This window comes from Lolium rigidum, chromosome 3 (assembly GCF_022539505.1).
Source record: "Lolium rigidum isolate FL_2022 chromosome 3, APGP_CSIRO_Lrig_0.1, whole genome shotgun sequence".
Lineage (NCBI taxonomy): Eukaryota > Viridiplantae > Streptophyta > Magnoliopsida > Poales > Poaceae > Lolium > Lolium rigidum.
The window spans coordinates 214,991,597-215,012,469 of NC_061510.1; the positions used below are offsets into that span (position 1 = coordinate 214,991,597).

At 45.3% G+C, this 20,873-nt stretch overlaps 1 protein-coding gene, 1 long non-coding RNA gene and 5 other non-coding genes across 7 annotated transcripts; all 7 read right to left on the reverse strand.

Moving 5' to 3' along the window:
- Positions 1-7,625: 7,625 nt before the first annotated feature.
- LOC124702980 (eukaryotic translation initiation factor 3 subunit I-like) lies at positions 7,626-11,920 on the reverse strand. Its single transcript, XM_047235178.1, is given in 9 exon segments — positions 7,626-7,827; positions 7,979-8,072; positions 9,449-9,528; positions 9,617-9,646; positions 9,648-9,704; positions 10,382-10,471; positions 10,549-10,668; positions 11,178-11,305; positions 11,402-11,920. Coding segments are annotated over 8 exon segments (981 nt in total). The 5' UTR covers positions 11,802-11,920; the 3' UTR covers positions 7,626-7,827; positions 7,979-7,996.
- Positions 8,244-8,324, reverse strand: LOC124704908. The gene has a single exon (XR_007003771.1). It is a non-coding gene; the product is annotated as a small nucleolar RNA U54 (small nucleolar RNA).
- LOC124704909 lies at positions 8,538-8,617 on the reverse strand. The gene has a single exon (XR_007003772.1). It is a non-coding gene; the product is annotated as a small nucleolar RNA U54 (small nucleolar RNA).
- On the reverse strand, positions 8,775-8,854 carry LOC124704911. The gene has a single exon (XR_007003774.1). It is a non-coding gene; the product is annotated as a small nucleolar RNA U54 (small nucleolar RNA).
- LOC124704917 lies at positions 8,984-9,062 on the reverse strand. The gene has a single exon (XR_007003779.1). It is a non-coding gene; the product is annotated as a small nucleolar RNA U54 (small nucleolar RNA).
- Positions 9,267-9,348, reverse strand: LOC124704914. The gene has a single exon (XR_007003777.1). It is a non-coding gene; the product is annotated as a small nucleolar RNA U54 (small nucleolar RNA).
- A 1,069-nt stretch (positions 11,921-12,989) lies between the features above and the next one.
- Positions 12,990-14,798, reverse strand: LOC124702981. Its single transcript, XR_007002854.1, has 3 exons — positions 14,371-14,798; positions 14,090-14,247; positions 12,990-13,732 (listed from the first exon to the last, which is right to left on the reverse strand). It is a non-coding gene; the product is annotated as an uncharacterized LOC124702981 (long non-coding RNA).
- Positions 14,799-20,873: the final 6,075 nt, after the last annotated feature.

Here is a 20,873-nt window from a genome sequence, read left to right on the forward strand (position 1 = left end):
ACTTGCAAGAATATTAGCTTGCCTTGGTTGGTGTACTAATCAAAGTGGTCTTCTTCTTCCTAGAAGTAGACCTCCTCCTCCTGGTACTCCTCGGTACTAGCGTCTAAAAACGGATACGAGGTAACAAGCACCAATCAAAGCTTAAGAGCTAGACTAAGCACACACAAGGTTCACACAAGCTAATCTAGCATCACAACATTACTGTCATGTTGGTTGACTTTGTTTTCTTCTTAAGAAAAATAATTTCTTCTCATTACAAATATTGATTAGGGCTTCTATTTAGTTCTTGGAGAAATAATTTCCTCTCATTGAATCTTGTTAAGATTTAAGTTCCTCAAATAATAATGTATGAACCTATGTTGACCGAGGTCAACACTTCATAATCATCATTTGGGAAAATGATTTAAATGAGGTATCACACCTCATACAATTTAACACTAACATAATTATCATTTAATATCACCAAATAATTCAATATGAGATTATATAGACCATGGTCACTACCTCATGTTGAGTTACTTGAGACAAGATTTAAATGAGGTAATACCTCTCATATGATTTAATAAATAGTTTTGGATCATTTAAATGGACTAAAAATAGACATAGGGCCATTATTTAATCTAGACCATGATCATATGAAGTAACTATGTCATATTTTTACATATTCAGATAGACAATATGAATTGTGATTTTTGAGAGTTCGAATCAACTCAAAAGCATTTTTGGTTGATTTTTAATAAATGTTTGAAGTTTGAAAAGGCCCTGCCTTGTTATTTTTATCACATTAATTCTACAATGAATCTAGGGTTGGGACCAGTGTAGTTGCTTAGATTATTTTCTAAGCTTTCCAAATATATAAAATTTATTAAATTTGGCCAGGTAGATTTATTTCTATTTAATTTTGAACATGGCATCAGTGAGCAATTTAATTAAATCGAAATATTTGAATTTGAATTGATGGGCCAGCGTGGGAAAACTAAATGGGCCGAAACGATTTAAAACGCGAAAGCCAGCCCAACAGCGCGTCTCGCACACGTGGGCTGCCTGACAGGGTGGGCTCCACCCGTCAGCGACTAATAAACCGCGAAACGGTATGGACTAACGAGGGACGCACGATTAGATCGTGATCCAACGGCTCGCAGCCATCGTCGTCGACGGCGAGAGGAGGGCTTACTGGCGGCGCGGGCAGGGGGTCGGAGAGCTCACCGGCGCTCCGGCGGTCGTCGGCGATGTGCGCAGGGACGTTGTCGAGGACGGCGGCTCACCTGGTACCGGTGGCGTTGCGGGAGGTGGCGTCAATCTCCGGCGGCTTCTGCGGCGGTGCTACGGGCTCCGATGATGCAATTGGGTGGCTCTGGTGGGCAATGTTGCAGTGGAGAGGGTGGAGGAGGTCGAGTGAGAGGAGGGAAAGCTGGCGGTGTGAAGGGATTGAGAGGGGAGGGCCTCCTTTTATAGCGGCGAGACGAGGCCGTGGTGCTGCGGAGAGGTCGTCCATGCCGACGCGTCTACAGGGGCGCAGAGAGTGGGGCGGTGACGCAGGCGAGTAGGCGCTGTCGTTGCGGTCACGCAGGGTGTCATTGCGGTGAAAACGAGGCAAGGACGAGGGCAGGCGCGTGACAGAGGCGCACGGTACCGCGGCGGACGTCGGCGACGGTGTCATCGTCTACAGCGTTCCCGCGGGCAGGTGAGCGTGTCCAGCATGGAGAGGGTGACGTGGTGGAGCTGCTGGCGCGAGGCAAGGTCAAACGGAGGACGAGCGTGACAAGGGCTGGCCGTGCTCTGGCGCGTCTAGTGTATGTCGCGGCGCGCTCTGGCGCGTCGTGGACGTCACTGGGCGTCCTCGTGCTGGCGCGTGTGAGGCTCCTCTCGGTCAATGGCGGGTACTGGCGTGTCCAGGAGGGTGAGAGGGAGTGGTTTGGCAAGGTGGTGCACGGTAGAAATGGGTAGAGAGAGGGATGGCATGTGTGTGTGTCATGCCATGCACGGCATGGCATTGTTCTTGGTTATTTTGTGCAAACAAGGGCATCTCCATGCCTGGCATCGTGCAAGGAGTGGATGAGGGTACTAGTGCTGACCAGGGCTTGATGGTTAGGGCCAAAATCCACTGGATTTTAGAGAGTAGGGAGTTGGCAGCAAGGTGATTACCATGTGCTCGACCAAATGGCCGCAAGAGATAAAGTTTGGAATTTTGAAATGAATTTTGGTGGAGTTGATTCATATATTATTTGGCACACAATGGTGGTGGTGGTGTGCAAATTTGAATTGATTTGCAAGATTTCAAAAATTGCACAATCTAGAATCTGTTTTGATGTCCCTACTTTGCTTGATCATTACTTTGAATCTAGCAAGAATTTGCAGGGGTGTGTTTTACCAAAGTTGTTCACCTTGATGAGTTCTTGGATGAGGTGCAAAGAGTTTGGAGGTTTTAGTTTAGAAAACTCTTAATCCAGGGGCTCAAAGTGGGCATCATGATATAAGTGGCAGATTTGACCATTATCTCATGTGAGTTCAAATTGATTTCAAATTTGATTTGATTTGAGTTTCTTTGATTCAAGAAGTGTTCTTAAGTGTTTAGTAACCTTTTCCAACCAATGGCACAAGCCAAATTGGCCTAGGTCAAGGTTTTGCAAAATGGCCATAAGCACGTGTATGTGTGATGATTTGCTATTTTTCTATTTTTCTTCTTTGTTCCTTTTGCTTCCATTTGGTAGGGTTTAGGGTTTTAGCATATGGTAAGAGGTTGCAAACACTCATCATGGCAATCAAACAAAGAATTTAGTATGAGTACTATGCATAGCACATATTTGAATAAAAGTTTTTGTTAGTTCTAAATTTTGAATATTGAAAACTCCTTGTCTTCATTGATTTAAAATTTGGGATGTTACAAGAAACAACTGAGAAAATTGCAAGATATGCTACTAGGGCTGGATTTGAATAACTTTGATGATAAACCAAGGTGGAAATAGTCAATAAATGGCAAGTTTTCAGTGAAATGGATGTACACTTTACTGTCTAGCAATGGGGTGGACAGTCTGTGGAAAGCTAAGTTGACCTTGCAGATAAAGATTTGGCTTTGGCTTATTTGGCATAATGACATTGCAACAAAAAATAACATGGTCAAGAGAAAATGGGTGGGGAATACAAAAGGAAAAGTGCAAGAGAGCAGGTGCGCTCTGCTGCGCACTCTTTTTTTTTACTTTTTATTTTTTATATCTCTCAAATTATATAATATTTATATTTTACTTTTTTGCAAGTCACTCAATAATAATAAATAGAATGGGAGAAAAATAGTTCTGGATTTTTTACAACTTAAAGTTTAAAATTATTTAAAAATTCAAAATAAATTCTTGAAATATATATATATACTTAAGGACATAAAAATCTGAAATATTTTCTCCACATTCTAGTTGTTATGTTCAAGTGATCTGAAAATTTGAAGTTCAAAGAAGTTTGATTGAGAGGGGAAAAAGAGCTAGCACGGATCTTGATGCAGCTTAGACGGTCCCGATACGGGTGCGCACTGAGCAGCTACTGGTTGTATGTCCACCACACTTATACAAGAAAACTCACGTTTCCATGATATAAAATCCGATGATTAAGCTGGACCTTCCGATTGCTCCCACAATCATGATATAGAGTTATTACTTATTCCAGTTTGCTCATTGCCCCTGCAATATTCAATAACTTTCATAGAATCAGACTCAGCTTCGACAGCATTAGCTGCAACTGAATTAGCTAGCTCAGGACCATGAAGCATGGTTTGAGGCTCCACCATCGGAATCGGTCGCGCCTAAGGTCTTGGTCATTTTCACTGTAGATAATTGGATCTAACATTGCATATCAATGTGGCTAGTTGTGCAAAATGCCGCTCTTAGATGGAGAAGGTTTCACAGAAACAACATATTGGATCCATCTATGGTTTCGTTCTCTTTGTCAGCGACGCTGGCAGTCCACTTCGTCTTTGATGGCCTTAGAGGTGTGGCTGACCACGGCCCCTCGTCGGCGGGGTTTTCATTTTCTTTTAGGTTGTTTTAGTATCCTTTTCACTGTTTAAAAAATTGGCCAATTCAATGATTAATAGGCCGATTAATCGCTACTAAGGGTCTGACCGTATTGATTACCACTAATCCCTTGTGTTAATGCTTTAACCCAATTAATTGGTCTGAAAGTCCGATTACTAGGTATGTTCCCAATTAACTACAAAGTCAAAAAAGTTACAATATTTTCAACGCATATCGCTAGTCCAGGCACTACCCCCACCCAATCAAATAGGGGGTTTGCGAAGCTCCCGCTTGTTTCCAGCCTCCAGCAGCTCGATTCCTACTATCGACACCTTCACTGACCAGTTCCTCATAGTTTCCCAAACCTCGGATACAGGTTCTCGACCACCTTGAGAAGCTCGTCGAGGAGCATGAGGCCTCCTTCAATTGGTCAGGTGGTTGACGTGAAATAGGGCTTGTACCCTAGGTAGGTGGTGGGAGAAGATAAATTTCAGAGGTCATAGGAGGATAAGTGGAAGGAAGGAAGGAACATGGTGCGAGCTGGTCGATCCTGATTCGCTCGTGTCCTTGAAGATTAGGTCACGGAGGAGAAGCGTACATGCTTTAATGGGTTGTTAGGCTCTATAGAAGTAGGGACAAGCATATAGAGGCTCGTATACTATTATTTTTCTTACATATATATATTGTATTAAGTGCTAATTGGTGTAGGTTGCACCGATTAATAGCCGACCGGTTAAGTCGGTTAATCGTCTGAATTCCGATTAATCGCTACGCCTAAGCCGACCAAGCAGTTAACGATTAACGGTTTTCTTGCCATTTCTTTTTCATAATGGTGAGGCGGTAGCTACATCCTGAAGTCAGAATAAAATCTTCCCCGCCATATACTCGCTTCGGTGGTGTGTCTAGCACTGGCGCAGGGCGCACAGAGTCGTGTGTCCGGCGGATGGTCGGTTCTCGTGTCTGTTCCTGTGGCTGGATGTCAGTCTCTTCCGATTCTTCTAAAGTTATCACCATTGGTGATGGTTGTTGCATGCGCTGATCTTTGAGGTCTTATCACGGTGACTTCCCGTCTATATATTACAGCAAGCTCTACTACGATAACCTTTATCCGGTTCTGATGATGAAGGGGCGAGAATGGTGGCGTGACTTCGGCTCGTGCTAGTGTGTACTCGTCGTTAGAAGGTCCAAATATCTATATTTATATTTTTGGTACTTTAGAGCTATTTCTACTATTGATGGTTATTGATAGATCCATAAAAAAAATTACAAATAAAAAAAGTCATTTTCCTCATTTTTGGGTTATCACGGCATTCGGCCGCACCTGCCACCGCCAAGATTTTTTTTTAAAGAAAAAAACCCCGGTTCGGAGCGGATTACTCAGGATTGGAACGACGCCCTCGCTATCGTGCCGAGTCCGGCCGCACCGAAGACGCGAACGCTAGGGCTCTCCTCGGCAACCACCAAGAAATCCCCAGCCATCAAACCCGACATCGAAATCGCTCGTCGCAGCGGGTCAGAGATCGGGGCGATGGCAGCAAAGGAGGAGAACCCTAGCACCGCAAAGGAGGCTGTCACCGGCGTGGCCATGGTTGAGAACGAGGGGCAGGCCATCAGCGACACGAGAGTTGCAGTTGCAGCTGCGCCTCAGAAGGGGACGCCGGGCGCATGCTTCTCTGAAGACGAGGATGCTGGAGATGAATACTCCGGCTGGAGCACGGAAGAGGAAGAGGAAGATGATTGTGACGATGATGCGATCCTCTCCGAAGCCGAATTCCAGTTGTTTTTGGACAGGCTAAACGCAAAGTACAACAGATTCATTGAGAGGCTCCGTGCTCGCAATAAAACATTGCGGACTAAGGATTATACCGCGGCTGATTTTCTCGATTCTGATGATGAAGAGGTCGTCCGTGACAATGCCTAAACTGTACCCGGTTATCGATTCCTGTCTGCTATTGATCCACCCATGTTTTCATGATAGTGTCATCTTGTTGTTGAGTTAGCCTGCGGCCTTGTATTGTACTGATGAACCAATGCTATGCCGATCATTTACTGTGCTGCAACTGTGTTCTCTATTGATGCAATCTTTTGCCTTCACAAGACAGCCCTTTCTGGGTTGGCTGATTGAGGAATCTTCCGTAAAATGTGATGCTTTGACTACCTAAAGCATTGTTTCTTTTAGAACACCATTTCCGGTGCGTGTTCTTTTTTCTCTGATGCAGCTTCATTATTTGTAGTTCTTAGACGACAGTTAGCTTGTCTCTGATTACTCCAGTGCAGTTTCATCAACACATCAGACCTAAGAGAGGGAAAACAACAGTTCCTACTTCTAGAAATAAAACAGTAGAACTGTTAGGGCAGAGTAATCTTGACAATGAAGGGCCCTCAGTCCCTCACAGCATGTCACTGGCGAAACATCTAGCGATGATGAAATGGCAGTACTCCACTTTTATATATGAGGCCACCAGCCCACCACACATTTTCAGGTAGAAGTTTGGTTAATAATTTGGTAAATAAAATACCTCCTCCGTCTACATCCGTATCTAGATAAAGTTAAGGCATCTATTTTTAGATAGAGGAAGTATGATATATATATCACGAAAAATATAACATTAAATCCATATTTTAAAGATGTTCTCAGCAATATGTTTTTGGTGACATAAAATTTTGTTGGTCAAATTAGTAGTTAAAGTTTTGCCTCAGAATACTTAGTGGCGTTATGTATAAAAACAAAGGGTAACAACTGTTATAGTAATTGTTCTGTTGTACTATTCATCATGATGCTTGTATCCTGCAATAGGATATTGTAACACAACTTGATTACTCGACTATGGTGGCCAATCATCATACTTCCAAGAAGCCTTTAGTGCAACGGAATAGGTTACGGCACTCCCCAGTCCCCACGAGATCAACTGGGTACAGTAGAGTAAACCTGACGCTGATTTACCAATTAACCATTCAAATATCTCTGGATGTTCTGCTTATTTTATTTTCTTATTTCTCCGCGGAGAGCTGGTTATTGTGGAAGGATGCAACAGACTATGCAGATGGAGCACGTTGAGTTTCCAACGCAATGTAACAAGGCGCCAGATTATTTAGGTGGTGCCATTGTGATCATGATTCTATGGGAGTTTAAAGTTGGGCCATGTTCCATTCGATCTGGATAGCTGGTTTGAGATTTAGATCAGAGAAGAGGAGAATCAGAGTTGACAGCAGAGTGAAGTCAGTTCAGACTACTACAGTTTCAGCAGAGTAGTTTGGAAGACGAACAATTTGGGCAGGCAATACCGAAGCTCTCTTCTCCTTCAGCCTCGCCTCTCTCACGCTGCAGCTGGCAGGAATTGGCGCCAAGGGAGAAGGGGAATAGGGTGATATGACTGGCAGGAATTGGTCAAGATTTGTCATGTTACCAGTTGTAATTGATGTTGAACACGAAATAATGTAATGTATAACCGGTGCTTGCTTCAAAGTACAGCAATGCAAAATTAAAAAGTATTCTTTGGCTTTCAGGATAGATATAATAACCCAGGCACAGAGAAGAAATCTTGGGGGACTCCCTACTTCACACCTCGGTAACAAAGCTGTGCAAAGTGTCTTCAAGTATAGACATGTTCAGCAGAACAGGCATCAAATCAAAACAGAGTTTTTCCGATAATAAACACAAACGGTACAGGAACACTATGTCGCCAATTTAAGCAGATCTCCATCGCCCATTCATAATATGCTACTCCAACTACATAGTAACCATCCAACAAAGTAAGTTTTCAAAAACTGAGCTAAAAAAAGCTATGTTCTCTCCAGGGGACAAGGGAGGTCTCTCAGCTGCAGCCTGAAAAAAGGTTAACAGTGTAATCAAAGGGCTGAAGCAGAAGGGATATTTGGTAACACAATAAAAGATAATATGGCGAGCACAAACAAAACGTGGTAACAAAAAGTATAATCAAGTTGGAAACCTGGCCAAGAAAGGGACATAGTCATACCTCAGCTGATTTAGAAGATCACATCTTGATGTTGAAGTACTCAGGATCAAAATGGTGCAGCCTTACATACCCATCCTCACCACCACTCGAAAAGCTACAAATATTACATGGGAAAAAACAGTTCGTTAAAATTGGAATACATAAAAGACACAAGAGATAACAAGGGAAGTTCAGAGAGAACTGGAACCAAATTCTCCAAAGTATTTGGAGAAACATAAATTAGGCACAAAGATACAAAAAAAAAGACTAAAAAAGGAGGACCGGTAGCTCTCATAAATTTATTTTACAACAACACATTCAGAATAGCGTATATAACCAAAATGCATTTGGCTGAAATCACTGAGCTGCCAAAACCATTAGACACGTGAAGAATAAAATAGTACAAGATAAAATCAAAACAGAATGTACAAGAAAGCATGATCATTGACAGCTATAACAGGCTAGATCTTCGAAAGCAAATTTTTGGTGAACGATCAAAACAGAATGTGGTACAAGAAAAAATTGATCATTGATAGCTATAACAGGCTAGATCTTCGAAAGCAAATTTTGGTGAACAAGTAGCTCTCATATCCAATTTTTCATCAAAACAAGGTCAGTATAGCGTATATTGCCAATGTAATTGGCTCTAATCACTGAGCAACATATTAGTAAACATGACAAAATAGGGCTGTTTAACAAGAAATGAAGTGAAAAGAGAAGACCCCAGAACACAAAAGAGACAGCAGCAAAATAGGGAGGACGGAGCAAAACACAAAACGGAAGGCAACTAGATGAGGACTGAGGATTACTCACATGTAGCTCTCATATTCAATTTTTCATCAAAAGAAGGTCTGTATAGCGTATATTGCCAATGTAATTGGCTCTAATCACTGAGCAACATATTATTAAACACAACAAGAATGGTTTAACAAGATAGAAAGTGAAAAGGGAACGTCAAGATTGGGAGGATGGGTGAAGACACAAACAGAAGACAATAAAATGGTGATTGGGGATTACTTCACATGTAACTCTCATATTCAATTTCTCATCAAAATAGGTCAGTATAGCGTATATTGCCAATGCATATGGCTCTAATCACTGAGGTACATATTGAAAAATGTAACAGAAGAGACAGCGATTCGACAAGATAAAATGTGGGACGAGAGGGTATTAGAACATCAAGAAGAAATATGTCAGGTGAAGAAGATGCAACAAATAAACAAGAGGTGAGAAAATTGTAGGCTTAATCTACAAGATAAATAAATTTGAAATACAACATGGGGTCCATATAAAATTAAATATCAGGATATGCTCTCATAAAATTTGATGACATCCTAAAGACTCAGAATAGCGTATATCGCCATGAATCTACATGGCTTAATCATTGAGCAGATTGGCATACAAAAAGAGTAACAGAGGTATATCACAAACTCAAAAGGAAGTGGCAAGATGTGTAAGAAATGCACATGCAACATTAGAATAAGTAATTACCTCCGACCATCAGGATTAAATGCCAATGCATTGATTGGTCCAAAATGCCCTTTAACACCACCAATTTCTTCTTCTAAAATCTAAATAACAAAGTCACATGGTAACAGCCACATTATAATGTGCATACAGAAAGTAACTTCACATAGAATGTCAAAAAGTATAATTCACCTTGTGGAAAAATTTAGCCTCAAATTTGCCCTGCACGGCGGTCTGTCATAGTCACGTTCATAGCATCTTGCCCACCTCCAATAACCACCTGACAACGGAAGAAAAACATAATGTTAGAGAAGTCAAAAACAAATGAGTTGGCCAGAATAACAGAATGTGCCACAATGTGCTTTAGTTGTGCCACCTAGTTCAGCATCAAGCATGCAGTGGGATAAGCTTTGAAAAGAACATGACTTAGATGCTGACAAATTAAGACAGTAAGAAATACTTGCACCAGTGTTACTAACAGTTTACATATTTGAGAAAACCAACAGGACTACCTAGTAATGAAGAACCATAGCCTTGACCCATGGACATGTAAATTTCTGTGCATTGACTATTCACCCACTAACAAGGAAAATTTCTGTGCCACATAACACAAATACGATTGAGCCTTTGATAAACTTGGCTTCACTAAACTACAGCAAGAATCAAGGTATGGAAATAGATGAGCAGGACTTAATCAAACTTCAAGAAATAAATCAAAGGAACATACAGACATAGAATTCTATCCAACTTCAAGAATAAATCGAAGGAGTGGTCGCAAAGTGCACACTCGGAATAAATTAATAGCCGTTCCCAGCCTCATAATTACCCGAAGAAAAATATGTTAGATAATAGAAGACCCATAATTCAAGACAAACCATGTGTTCATATGGCGAAACATTCGCAAGAACAAACTAACATTGGCATAGATAAGAAAAAAGGAATGATACATGAGCATACATGGTCAAGGGTAGGAGATATGTCGACAGCATTAACCGGTCGCTCCGTGACGTATGTCTTTATCAGGGTCAGTGTTCTTGCATCCCATAGCTAGCCACAAAACAGATGTCAGAAAATCCGTACAACAGTGAAATATGAACATGTTATTAGGACAGCAATCTCGTCACCTTAGCAGATTTATCCAAGGAACCTGTAAGGAAATGAGACCAATCTGCAGACTTTGACAGTGAACTAATTGCTTTCTGATGTCCCTCCTCCTTGCCTGACTCCTTCAGCAGTTTTCCGGTCTAAAGGGCAAGAGAAAATAGAACGTAAATGCATTGTCATAAAAAGTTGAGAAAAGAGCATGCCCATATTGACTGCATTAGACAGCTGTATGCAGAACATGGGGGGGGGGGGCAAAATGGCTACATCACATAGCAAGATAATGTCCATATAGTTCCTATACGGATGAAGTACCAAGTAGGGTATCCTATTAGTTCCTTCATCCATTCTAGCAAACATGCCACAGAAAGCATTGCGTTCTAGGAAGAATATTCTAGCAAGACTGGATCAAGAACTAAGTAGTAGTCACCCAGGAATGTGGCCAGACATGTAGGTATTAACTGCCTGCTGTGTTAACTAAAGGTGTAATGCTGGCAATAAGAGACTTGAATCAGCAACAAAGGTAACTGGGATCACGCATTACTACTGCTGAATAATATCAGCGGGCTATCTACAGCCATTACCTCAACAAGCATGCAACAGCATTTCCACATTTCTGCACCGATAAGTACTAATGGTCAGCAGGACTCACCTCAGAGTCCCAGATGCGAATGGTTGCATCCTCACCAGCGGTGATGATTGTCCGGTTCCCCGGTCCCCACACGGCCCTGTTAATCCTCCCGGTGATACCAGAGATCACGAGTGCGGACTCATCCGTCTCTGCAAAACGGCAACAGGCACTTCAAAAACCTCACATCGCAGTAGTAGACATGTAAAGACTTCCAAACGGATATTACGGAGGAGAATGAGCCATACGGTCTTGCAGGTCGTCGGCGATTCGCTTGACCTGCGCGGTGGGCATGTTCCCCATGAAGCTGTCGGTGGTGATGACGGCGAGGTGGTCGCCGATGGCGAAGTCGACGGAGCGCGCGGGGGCGTCGAACCTGAAGGTGAAGAGCTCCCTCCCGGTCTTGACGTCCCAGAGCTTGGCGGTCTGGTCGGCGCTGCCGGTGATGAGGCGCGTGGAGTGGCGGGAGACGTCGCAGGACCATACGGCGCCGTTGTGGCCGCGGTAGGTGCCGAGGCGGTCGCCGTTGTCGGCGAACCAGACGGTGGGGGTGTGGTCCTTGGCGCAGGAGAAGAGCAGGTCGCCGTCCCGGTTGTACTTGAGGAACGTGAGCGGGCGCTCGTGCCCCTTCATGAGAATCGGCCTCATCTCGCCGCTTGCTGCTGCTGCTCGCCGCCGCCGCCGCCGCCGGAAAGGAAGGAGGAGGGTAGGGTTAGGGCAGCTGGATCGTGCGTTGCGGCGGAGCGAGAAACCCTAGCTGCGCGTGGACAAGGGGCTTTTGTGTGGCACGGGAAACCAGTGCGGTTATTGGCCGTCTTAAGCACGTTGGTTGGGCCGGGTCTGGCCCAAACAAGAATAACGGGCTGGCTCAAATACGGCCTACATTCACATCACGATGATGATGGATCTGAAGCACAGAAGGTAGGAATTCTCGCTCGCGTCCTTCATGGTTCTGGTTCTTTTTTTCTGAATCCATTGTCTAGTCCTCATCCTGCAATGCCAATAGATCTTTCTTTTTTTGAACAGGAAGTAGGGCCTAGAAGGCCCCAGAGTTTCATTCATATCAGACGTGGCAGGTAACATATTACAGTGAGGCCCTGGCAACTCTCGCCCTGAGAAACCTGAGATTTGAAGAAAGGCCCTCACACTTTACAAAACACACCCCGAGACAAGAAATAGAAACGCAATCAGGTCCCTGAGATGCTCCGCCACCAGACGTCGGCGTCCTCAAGGCGTCGCCGCCGAGGAACAGGGCGCAGATGCTCGAACACCCAACTCCGGCGTAACTCCGTCGCCGCTGGACGCCAGGAGACCACCAGGGACGAACCACTTGGTGGAATCTGGACGCCGAGCGCCAGCAGCTAGGAAGAGAGGCCTCCGAACTGGAGGTTGTAGAAACGCCGCCATGCTGGCAGAAGATCGTGGAGGCAAGCAAGTCCTCCACGTGGTTGAGCTCGATGTAGAAGAACCTATGAAGAAGCCGATGCTGGTTAAAGAAGAGCAGATCCAGCTGAGCAAAAGCCTCCTCCTCGCCACCGCGGCAGGCCAGGAGTCAGCGCCCTTCCGAACTGTTCTTCACCGACCCGCGCCGGCGAGCCAGACTTCTTGCAAGATCCAGAGCTGAGAAGCACCACCTACGCACCCCCTCGCCACCAAGGCCAGCCGAGTTGTAAGCGGAGATCCAACCTGCTCCCTCGCTGGGAGATCTCTCAAAGCCTCCATGGCCAATAGATCTTTGTAGGTGTAAACAAGCACAATTGTAGCGGACTGATTTTGGTCGGTGCTTTTGGCTGGAACAAATCAATCGGTTGAAGATGACCTTTTGGTTGAATCTACTACTCCCTCCGGCTCCATTTAACCGACGCGGGCACAGCATAAATACATTTTTGCAAAAAGCTACCTCATACATATAAAATCTTTGAAATTAGGACTCCAAATTGAAATTTCAAACTAGCGTCTTCTTCGTCTCCGTCGTCTCCCTCGTCTCCGTCGATCCTGCCGGCCGGCCGCAGTCCTCCGCCATCAGAGGGCTCCCGCGGGGGTCGCCCGCTCTCGCGGGGGTCGCCCTGCTCCTCCCGTGTGCTGAGACTGTAGGGTCGCGCGGCTCCTCCCCTCGCCGGCGGAGGGCTCGAGCAGGGCCCCGCTGGTGGAGACTGCCAGAGCGGGGGAGCAAGGAGTCGCTGGAGCATTGAAGCTCCTCCACCGTCCTCGTCGCCGCCACCCCCAGCCCCTGTTCCCGTTCCAGCGCGAAGGAGTCGAGCGATCAAGGCTGTGCGAGTGGAGGGTACCGGGGCGGGGAAGGACGGAGCTGCCGGAGCACCGAAGCTCCTCCGCCGTCCTCGTCGTTGCCGCCCCCGGGCCCCTGTTCCCGTTCCAGCGCGAAGGAGCTGAGCCACCAAGGCCACGCCGGTGAGCTCGCCCTCTATTCCTCTGCATTTCCCCTCCCTTGTGTGTGACCACGTCCAATGTACCGCATCCTTGTGGCGCATGCCCACCCTAGCCAAGGCCATGGACGCTTGTCTTAGAAGCATGGCCAATTCCATGAGCAACGCCATGACCAGCCTCGATCTGCAGTTTCACTGAAACGGTTTCAGTCCCAGAGAGAAACAGTTTCAGTCAAGTTATGTTCACTGTCAGTACATGTAGATAATCTTGCTGGAAGTACATGTAGGCAATCTTGCTGGAAGTACATGGAGACAATCTTGCTGGAATTGACAAATACATGGAGACAATCTACTCATAAATAAACTGAAAATGACAAATACATGGAGACAATCACTGAGGTGCTATTGCAAATTTACTCTGCTTCTCTTTCTGAATGTCATTTCTAGAGATTAGTAATTCGTAATTGTATCCCTTGTTGCATTCAGTTAAAAAATACACATACATGTTCTCACATTGGATATTATGGAGGGATGGTGTGTGTGATGCCAAACCTGATTGCTTTTCCGCAGCTAGCCCAGTCCACAAGAGGAGAGGATGGTTCTGTTCTTGGATATCAACTTAACTCCTCCACAAGAGCAGCATGATGGAGGGACAATCCTGAATCTCAACTTCAGTCCAGAAGAGGAATATGGACAAGAAGCACATATACCTGGAGCAGAAGAAGAAGGAGAAGTACATATACAAGGAGAAGAAGAAAATGCACATATACATGGAGGAGGAGAAGAAGAAAATGCACATATACATGGAGGAGAAGAAGAAGATGCACAAATACCTGCAGGTACACGTACGCTCTATTTTCATCACATTACTGTTAACATGAATATTTAGCATGATGCTATGCTCACTTGACCAGAAGTGTCCTGTTTGATATTTAACACCTTCCTGCATATCACAAACTTGCAGGTGTTAAGCATCCACACCATACAGATCTACCAGATACTCACAAATTTGCAGCATATGTTGCATTAAAATTACTGAGCAAAGACCGACCAATTGTGAAGAAAGACAAAGAGCATCTAGCTGAAATTCTCAAAACAAGTCTCAGAACCGTCGAAAAGATATGGAAACAAGCAAAAGAACAAGAGTGTAAAGGGGAAGAGGTTGATCTTTCCAATAAAAGGAAGGGGAAATGTGGACGAAAGAGGAAAGAACTTGGTCTCGAAAGAATACCTTCAATTCCTCTGAACAAAAGGTCTACATTAAGGGCACTGGCGGTAGCGAGGTTGGTGCGAAGCAAGCAGAGGAGGCGGGGGGCCCTCCTTCCCCCCGAGGATGCCCGTGAGGTGCACCGCGGCGTCCTCGACGGCGGCAGCGAACGGCAGGGCTGCAAAAAAGCTCCGTGGCGAGCGAGTCTTTGCAACCAGCAAGACAAATCAGCGTTAATCGACAAGCTCAAAGGCATAGGAGAGTAGATCCGGGGCAGAGACCAACGAATCGGAGGAGAAGGCCTCGTGGGGGTCGCCATGGTCATCATCAAAGAGTCGATTTTCCTTCCAAAGAATCGATTTGGGGACTGGATGGATGCGGGGGGGCGGGGGCGGGGGGGGGAGTGGAGCTAGGGAGGGAGCAGGAGAGCTACGTGGGGGGGAGTGGATCGGCTGGAGATGCGGAGGAGCTGCACGGCGCAGGCGGGGCAGCGGCGGAGAGACGACGAACGGCGGAGCTGGCGGTGGAGTGCGGGGAAGGAGAAGGTGACGAGTGCGCGGGGAGTGAGGAGTTGGTCGGAAAATCGTGGAGGGTTTTTTCGCAAAACAACCGCCGCGTCGGTTAAATGGAGCCGGAGGGAGTAGTAAAAAAATTGCAGCTAGCACCTCACATGTTTATATACGCAGGTAGGGCTTGAAGTGCAAGTAGGCTAATGAGATAAAAACAAATCTACTCAGGGCAAGTACTCAATTGAGCAGGAAGATATACTATATCGTACAATACTTTCATACAAAAGGTGAAGGTGTATTAGGGCATGTACAATACGGATGCTTAGCCCAGGTGCTAGGGTACTAATCGTTGCAGTTATGCCCAATTCCTAGCCTATACCAGAATTCTGGCTTGCGTCACTACTTAAAGTCGCGTCGGCGCTAGGGCCTAGGGGCTCATTTTCTTTAGCGCAAAGGTAGCTTGATGTGCAGCGTACGCTAGCTAAGGTTGGTGCCAACGCGGGCTGGAGCAGGGGCGTTACCGCCCACGACGGGGCGAGAGGCGGGCGAGAGGGCGGCGAGACGGCAGCGCGGGGCGATGGATCCACCGCCCGGCGGTAGCGCCCGCTACCGCCCGGCTGCCGCCCGCGCTGGCGCCGAGAGGGGGGTGAGAGTGGGCGAGAGCGCTGGCAGGTCGGGGCGACAGCGCGGGCGAGAGGGAGGGGGTAACGGCTAGCTGACGTGGCGCGATCTGATTCGTCCACGTCAGCTAGCCGTTGGGGTAGCCGTTGCTGGCTCAAAAAATTCGATCATCCCCACCCCCTATAAATACCCCCCATATGGTTTCACTCATTCCACACCTCACTTCATCTCCTCCACTCTCCATTTCCACTCCTCTCAACGCCATGTCTTCGTCTAGCGACGGTTCGAGCGACGGAATGGAGGGTGATATGATCGGTGCATTCCAGGCGGAGTATGAGGAGGCGATGCTCAACCTCGAGGCGGATCCAAGACGGCCGCGACGCCATCGAGAGTTCATCAGACGATTGGGTGCCCACGATCGGCTCTACAACGACTACTTCGCCGACGACTGTGATTATCCTCCGAGCTTCTTTCGACGAAGGTATCGGATGAGGCGATCCCTTTTTCTACGCATTGTGGATAGATTGGGTGAATACTCTCCGTATTTCACCCAAAGAGTTGATGCTCTCAACCGTGCTGGTTTTTCTCCCCAACAAAAGTGTACTGCGGCTTTGCGTTTATTAGCTTATGGAGCCGATGCAGATACGATAGATGAGTGGCTTAAGTTAGCTAGACAAACTTCATCAGATTGTCTAGATAGATTCTGTGAAGGCATCATTCACTGTTACGGGGAAGAGTTTTGCCATCGACCAAGTGTCGCGGATACTCAGCGTCTGTTAGCGAAAGCCGAGGAGCGTGGCTTTCCGGGCATGTTAGGGAGCATCGATTGCATGCATTGGAAGTGGAGGAACTACCCAGTGGCGCATGCCGGTCAATTCACAAGGGGAGACATCAAACACCCTACCATAATCTTAGAAGCCGTTGCGTCGTATGATCGTTGGATCTGGCATGCCTTTTTTGGAGTGGCCGGGTCCAACAACGACATCAATGTACTCAATCAGTCGATGTTGTTCACTGATGTGCTTAGGGGAGAAGCACCCATAGTGAACTTCACGGTGAATGGACACGAGTACAACTATGGTTACTACCTTGCCGACGGCATCTACCCCTCCTGGCCGGTGTTCATGAAAGGTGTTACTCTTCCACAAAGTGAAAAGCATCGATTGTTCATCGCTGCTCATCAGCTTGGCGCAAAGATGTCGAGTGTGCCTTTGGAGTGCTGAAGGCTAGGTTCAACATTCTAGCAGTTCCGGGACGCTCCTACTCGAGGCGTACTCTTGGGTTGATCATGCGTGCATGTATCATTCTGCACAACATGATCATCGACGATGAGCGTGATACAAATTTGGAGAACATCTATGAGACGAGTTGATTCCAATGTCGGCCCTGCGATACACAACAATGCACCACCAAGCCTAGCAGCCAGGATTCAGATGGACAACGAAATGAGGGACTCACCGATGTATACACAGCTCCAGCATGATTTGATTGAGCATGTGTGGGCTAATGCCTAGATTATGTAATTTTTTCAAATTTTTATGTAATTTTTTTATAATGTAATCGGTAACAATTTTAGTTGAATAAAATATATTTTTGCATTTTTTTGAATGTTGTAATCTGAAAAAGAAATGCTGATGTCGAGGAGAGAGAAAAGCTGATGTGGAGGAGAGAGAAGTGAGAGCTGGCACTATAGCCCGTGCACTGGCACCGTGGGGTGAGAGTGGGGTGAGAGTGAGGGTAAAAGCTGATGTGGCGAGGCTATAGCCTGTGATGCATTGGCACCAGCCTAAGCAACCTGAATAAGCGTTTCACGTTGCATTCAAGGGTGTTTGGCTCATAAATCTAGGTTTATTAAAATTTTCTTTTCGCACAAGCGTCCAACTTAGCGCCTGTGGCATTGTACATGCTCTTCAAGACATATTTGGTCACACTAAATTTTGTAGTGTTGTAACAAAAGCAAAAACATTACGCATCATATAGCTGTACATATTAATGCCTGAGAGCATCAAATTTACTTTGTTTTACACGGGTATAAAAAATATCTTTTCCCCCAAAAAACTTGTGAGTAAACATAGAAATTTTTACATTTTAAAATATGTTTTCACACAATAGGTTCATATGCACCTTGAGCCGAATTGGGTTTTCATGTGTCCTATGAATAATATAGAAGTTCTGACATGCTACTGTCAGTGTGGGCGTCCTATAAATTACGAAGTAGCATTTTTTTAAAAAGTTGTCAAACATATGTGTTTAACAAATGTGAATGTTTATTCATTTTGGTTGTGCAAGAAACCATATATCATGTTAATAAAGGGGTACCAAAGCTTGACATTACTTTTTTTTACCTAAAGAGGAACCTTATCCATTTTTATAACAACTACACCCAAGATATCAGTTTTAGCGTCCGAAAAGGTGGAAAGCATTATGTAAGGAACGATTCTACAATACAACACAAGCCATTTTTCTGTTCCCATCAAGGCATATGGACTAATTGTAATTCTTTTTTCGAGTATGATCATTTTCATATTCATTAATAAGGACTACAATTATTAGGAGCCCGTGTGAAGATAATAAAAGAGAAGATACATTGAAATATAGTAGGCCTGAATCACGCACATGAAAATAAGTTATAGGAACGGATTTTATTAGGTGTATGAATTTGAAGAGACACATAACAAGCAATCGCAACCAGCACGAGGACCTAAAAGAGAAAAATGTCTAGTTGCTACATGGATTTGTGCAAAATGTTCATGAAAATAGCTTCTCGTGATGATGTGTCTGATGAATCATAAATCATACAATAAGTATTGTAAAGCTAAGACATATGTTTAGCTTTATGTCTGCGGGACTGGAATTTCAAAACACAATGAGTGGCTTGCCAAACTAATAGGTTTGCCAAACCAATTGGTATACATGCCAAGGAGGAGGTTGTCCGGTGATCAAGAAGATCTCTACAACCTAAAATGACCTCAATGGTTTAGAGATGCCTCGCTTGTTTGCACACAAAATTAATTTTACTAACATTTATCAATTATAATTTTTATAGGATCATTTAGAATTTAATGTAGAATGTACAAAATGGATCGTTTGTCTGCAAAGTGTGGTGACAACAGACTTTGTACATGTTACCAGGTGGTTCACTACCTGGAGTTCACGTTATTAAGTGGCAGATCTAGGGGGTTTCTTCATTGTGCTATAGTTCTGAAATTAACAGAAAGAGGTCCATATTACACCCTTAAACTTGTTAGAAAGTTCAGATTACAACCTTCTGTTTAGTTGTTCTACCGTTCAAGATATGCCCCTCTGTTTACCTTATCTGGTTTTGACCATGGAATTGACTAGTTTTCATAGCGAGTCATCATTTCCCATCATGATTCTCTCCTATCTCCTGTGTTCCTTATGAGAGGAAAAAGCGATACCACAGTGCTACACACCAGCACTGTCGGCCAGCCTCCCCTCACTGAGGTTTAACTGAACGGTAGAAAAGGCACAGGTAGAGATGAGGTCGTCATCGCAATGTGTTTTCCTCTTCTTGTTCACGTGCTTGTCCTCGTCTTGTCTGTCGAAGATGCATGGGCAGTCTTGCTTGACCATTGTGCATCTAGCCGGGTGCCAAGCTCGATGACCAATTGCCTGTATAAAACCAGAAGACGCCATCATATCCTATCGGCCTCTTAAGGCATCAGTATCTCATCTGCATGGCCTAGCCAGCGGTCCAACACCACTCCTAGTTCCATCTCGCCCCGTCTCCCACAGATTTTTGCGCCGCCGAAACAGTCTCTGATTTCGGCGACCTTTTTCCGCCAAATCTTAATACCTCCCCCTGTAGTATCCCATTGACAGGAAGAATCTTTTCAACCGAAAAGGAGGCAAGGAGCTCGATCTAGTCACCTGATTCAGCAATTTTTTCCATCTTCTCCAACTCCGGCCAGATGCATCGCGAGACAATTTAGTTGCATATGGTGAGTCTAAATCCAACTCGTCTTAAACCCACACCTCTTATGGTCTCGCTTACTTTTTGCACAAGCTCTTCGAGCCCCTCGTCTTCGTGCTTGGAGTAGTTAAGCGGCGGCGCAGCTCAATGACGGCTCGGCGATGTTGGGGTGCTGCTCATTAGTACGTGGCGCCTGGTGGTGGTGGTGCGAAGGATGGTGACATGCTACTTCTTTTCACTAGGCTTTGGCGGTGCTGATCGGTGGGACGACACTAGAGCAACTCACTCAGAGAAAAACAGAGAGAGATAAGCGAACAAGACTCAAGAGCAACATAGAGGAGAACATGACACGTGAGAGGAGAGAGATGGTTATGTAAATGATGACGTGGCACCACACAGGGCAATACCACGGTCAAAATTAGATAAGATAAAGGTAGGGGTGTATCTTGAGCGGTGTTGAGAGTTGAGGGTCGTAAGGTAGACCAAACTAACCATGCGGATTGTAATTTAAACTTCATGATAAGTTTAGGGGTGTAAAATGGATTTCTCTCGGACTAACTAGGCTTGTGTTCCATAGAACTCCAAACCTTGAAATAGTGTAAACCCCTGAATGGATATCTTAATCTCAGTCATCCTACCTTTAATCGCAAACAAATATCATTTAATCTCAATCATCCTTGTATTTCACTCAGAAAAAAACGTTTCACCTTTGGGGTCAATGGAAGCAGAAGCCAGTATCAAATATCAATGGCTACCAGTGACACTGTTGGTCCAGGTTTGTTAACCCTTTCCGGTTGGTCACCTATCCCTAAATCGCTCCGGATCAAACACGTTTATTTTGGAGTTATTTGGAGATGAGATTTCGGGAAAAATAAAAATTACAACTGGTTGATATGAGTATTCTATCAACCATGTTAAGCCTTAGAGCATCTCCAGCCGTCTCCCCGACGAGGCCCCCAGGACGCCTTTTTTTTCATCCGGATGGACGAAAACGGCCCAGTCGCGCCCCCGGATCCTCGTTTTCGTCCGGATTAGGCCTTTCATCCGTCCGGAGAGCCCAGGCCA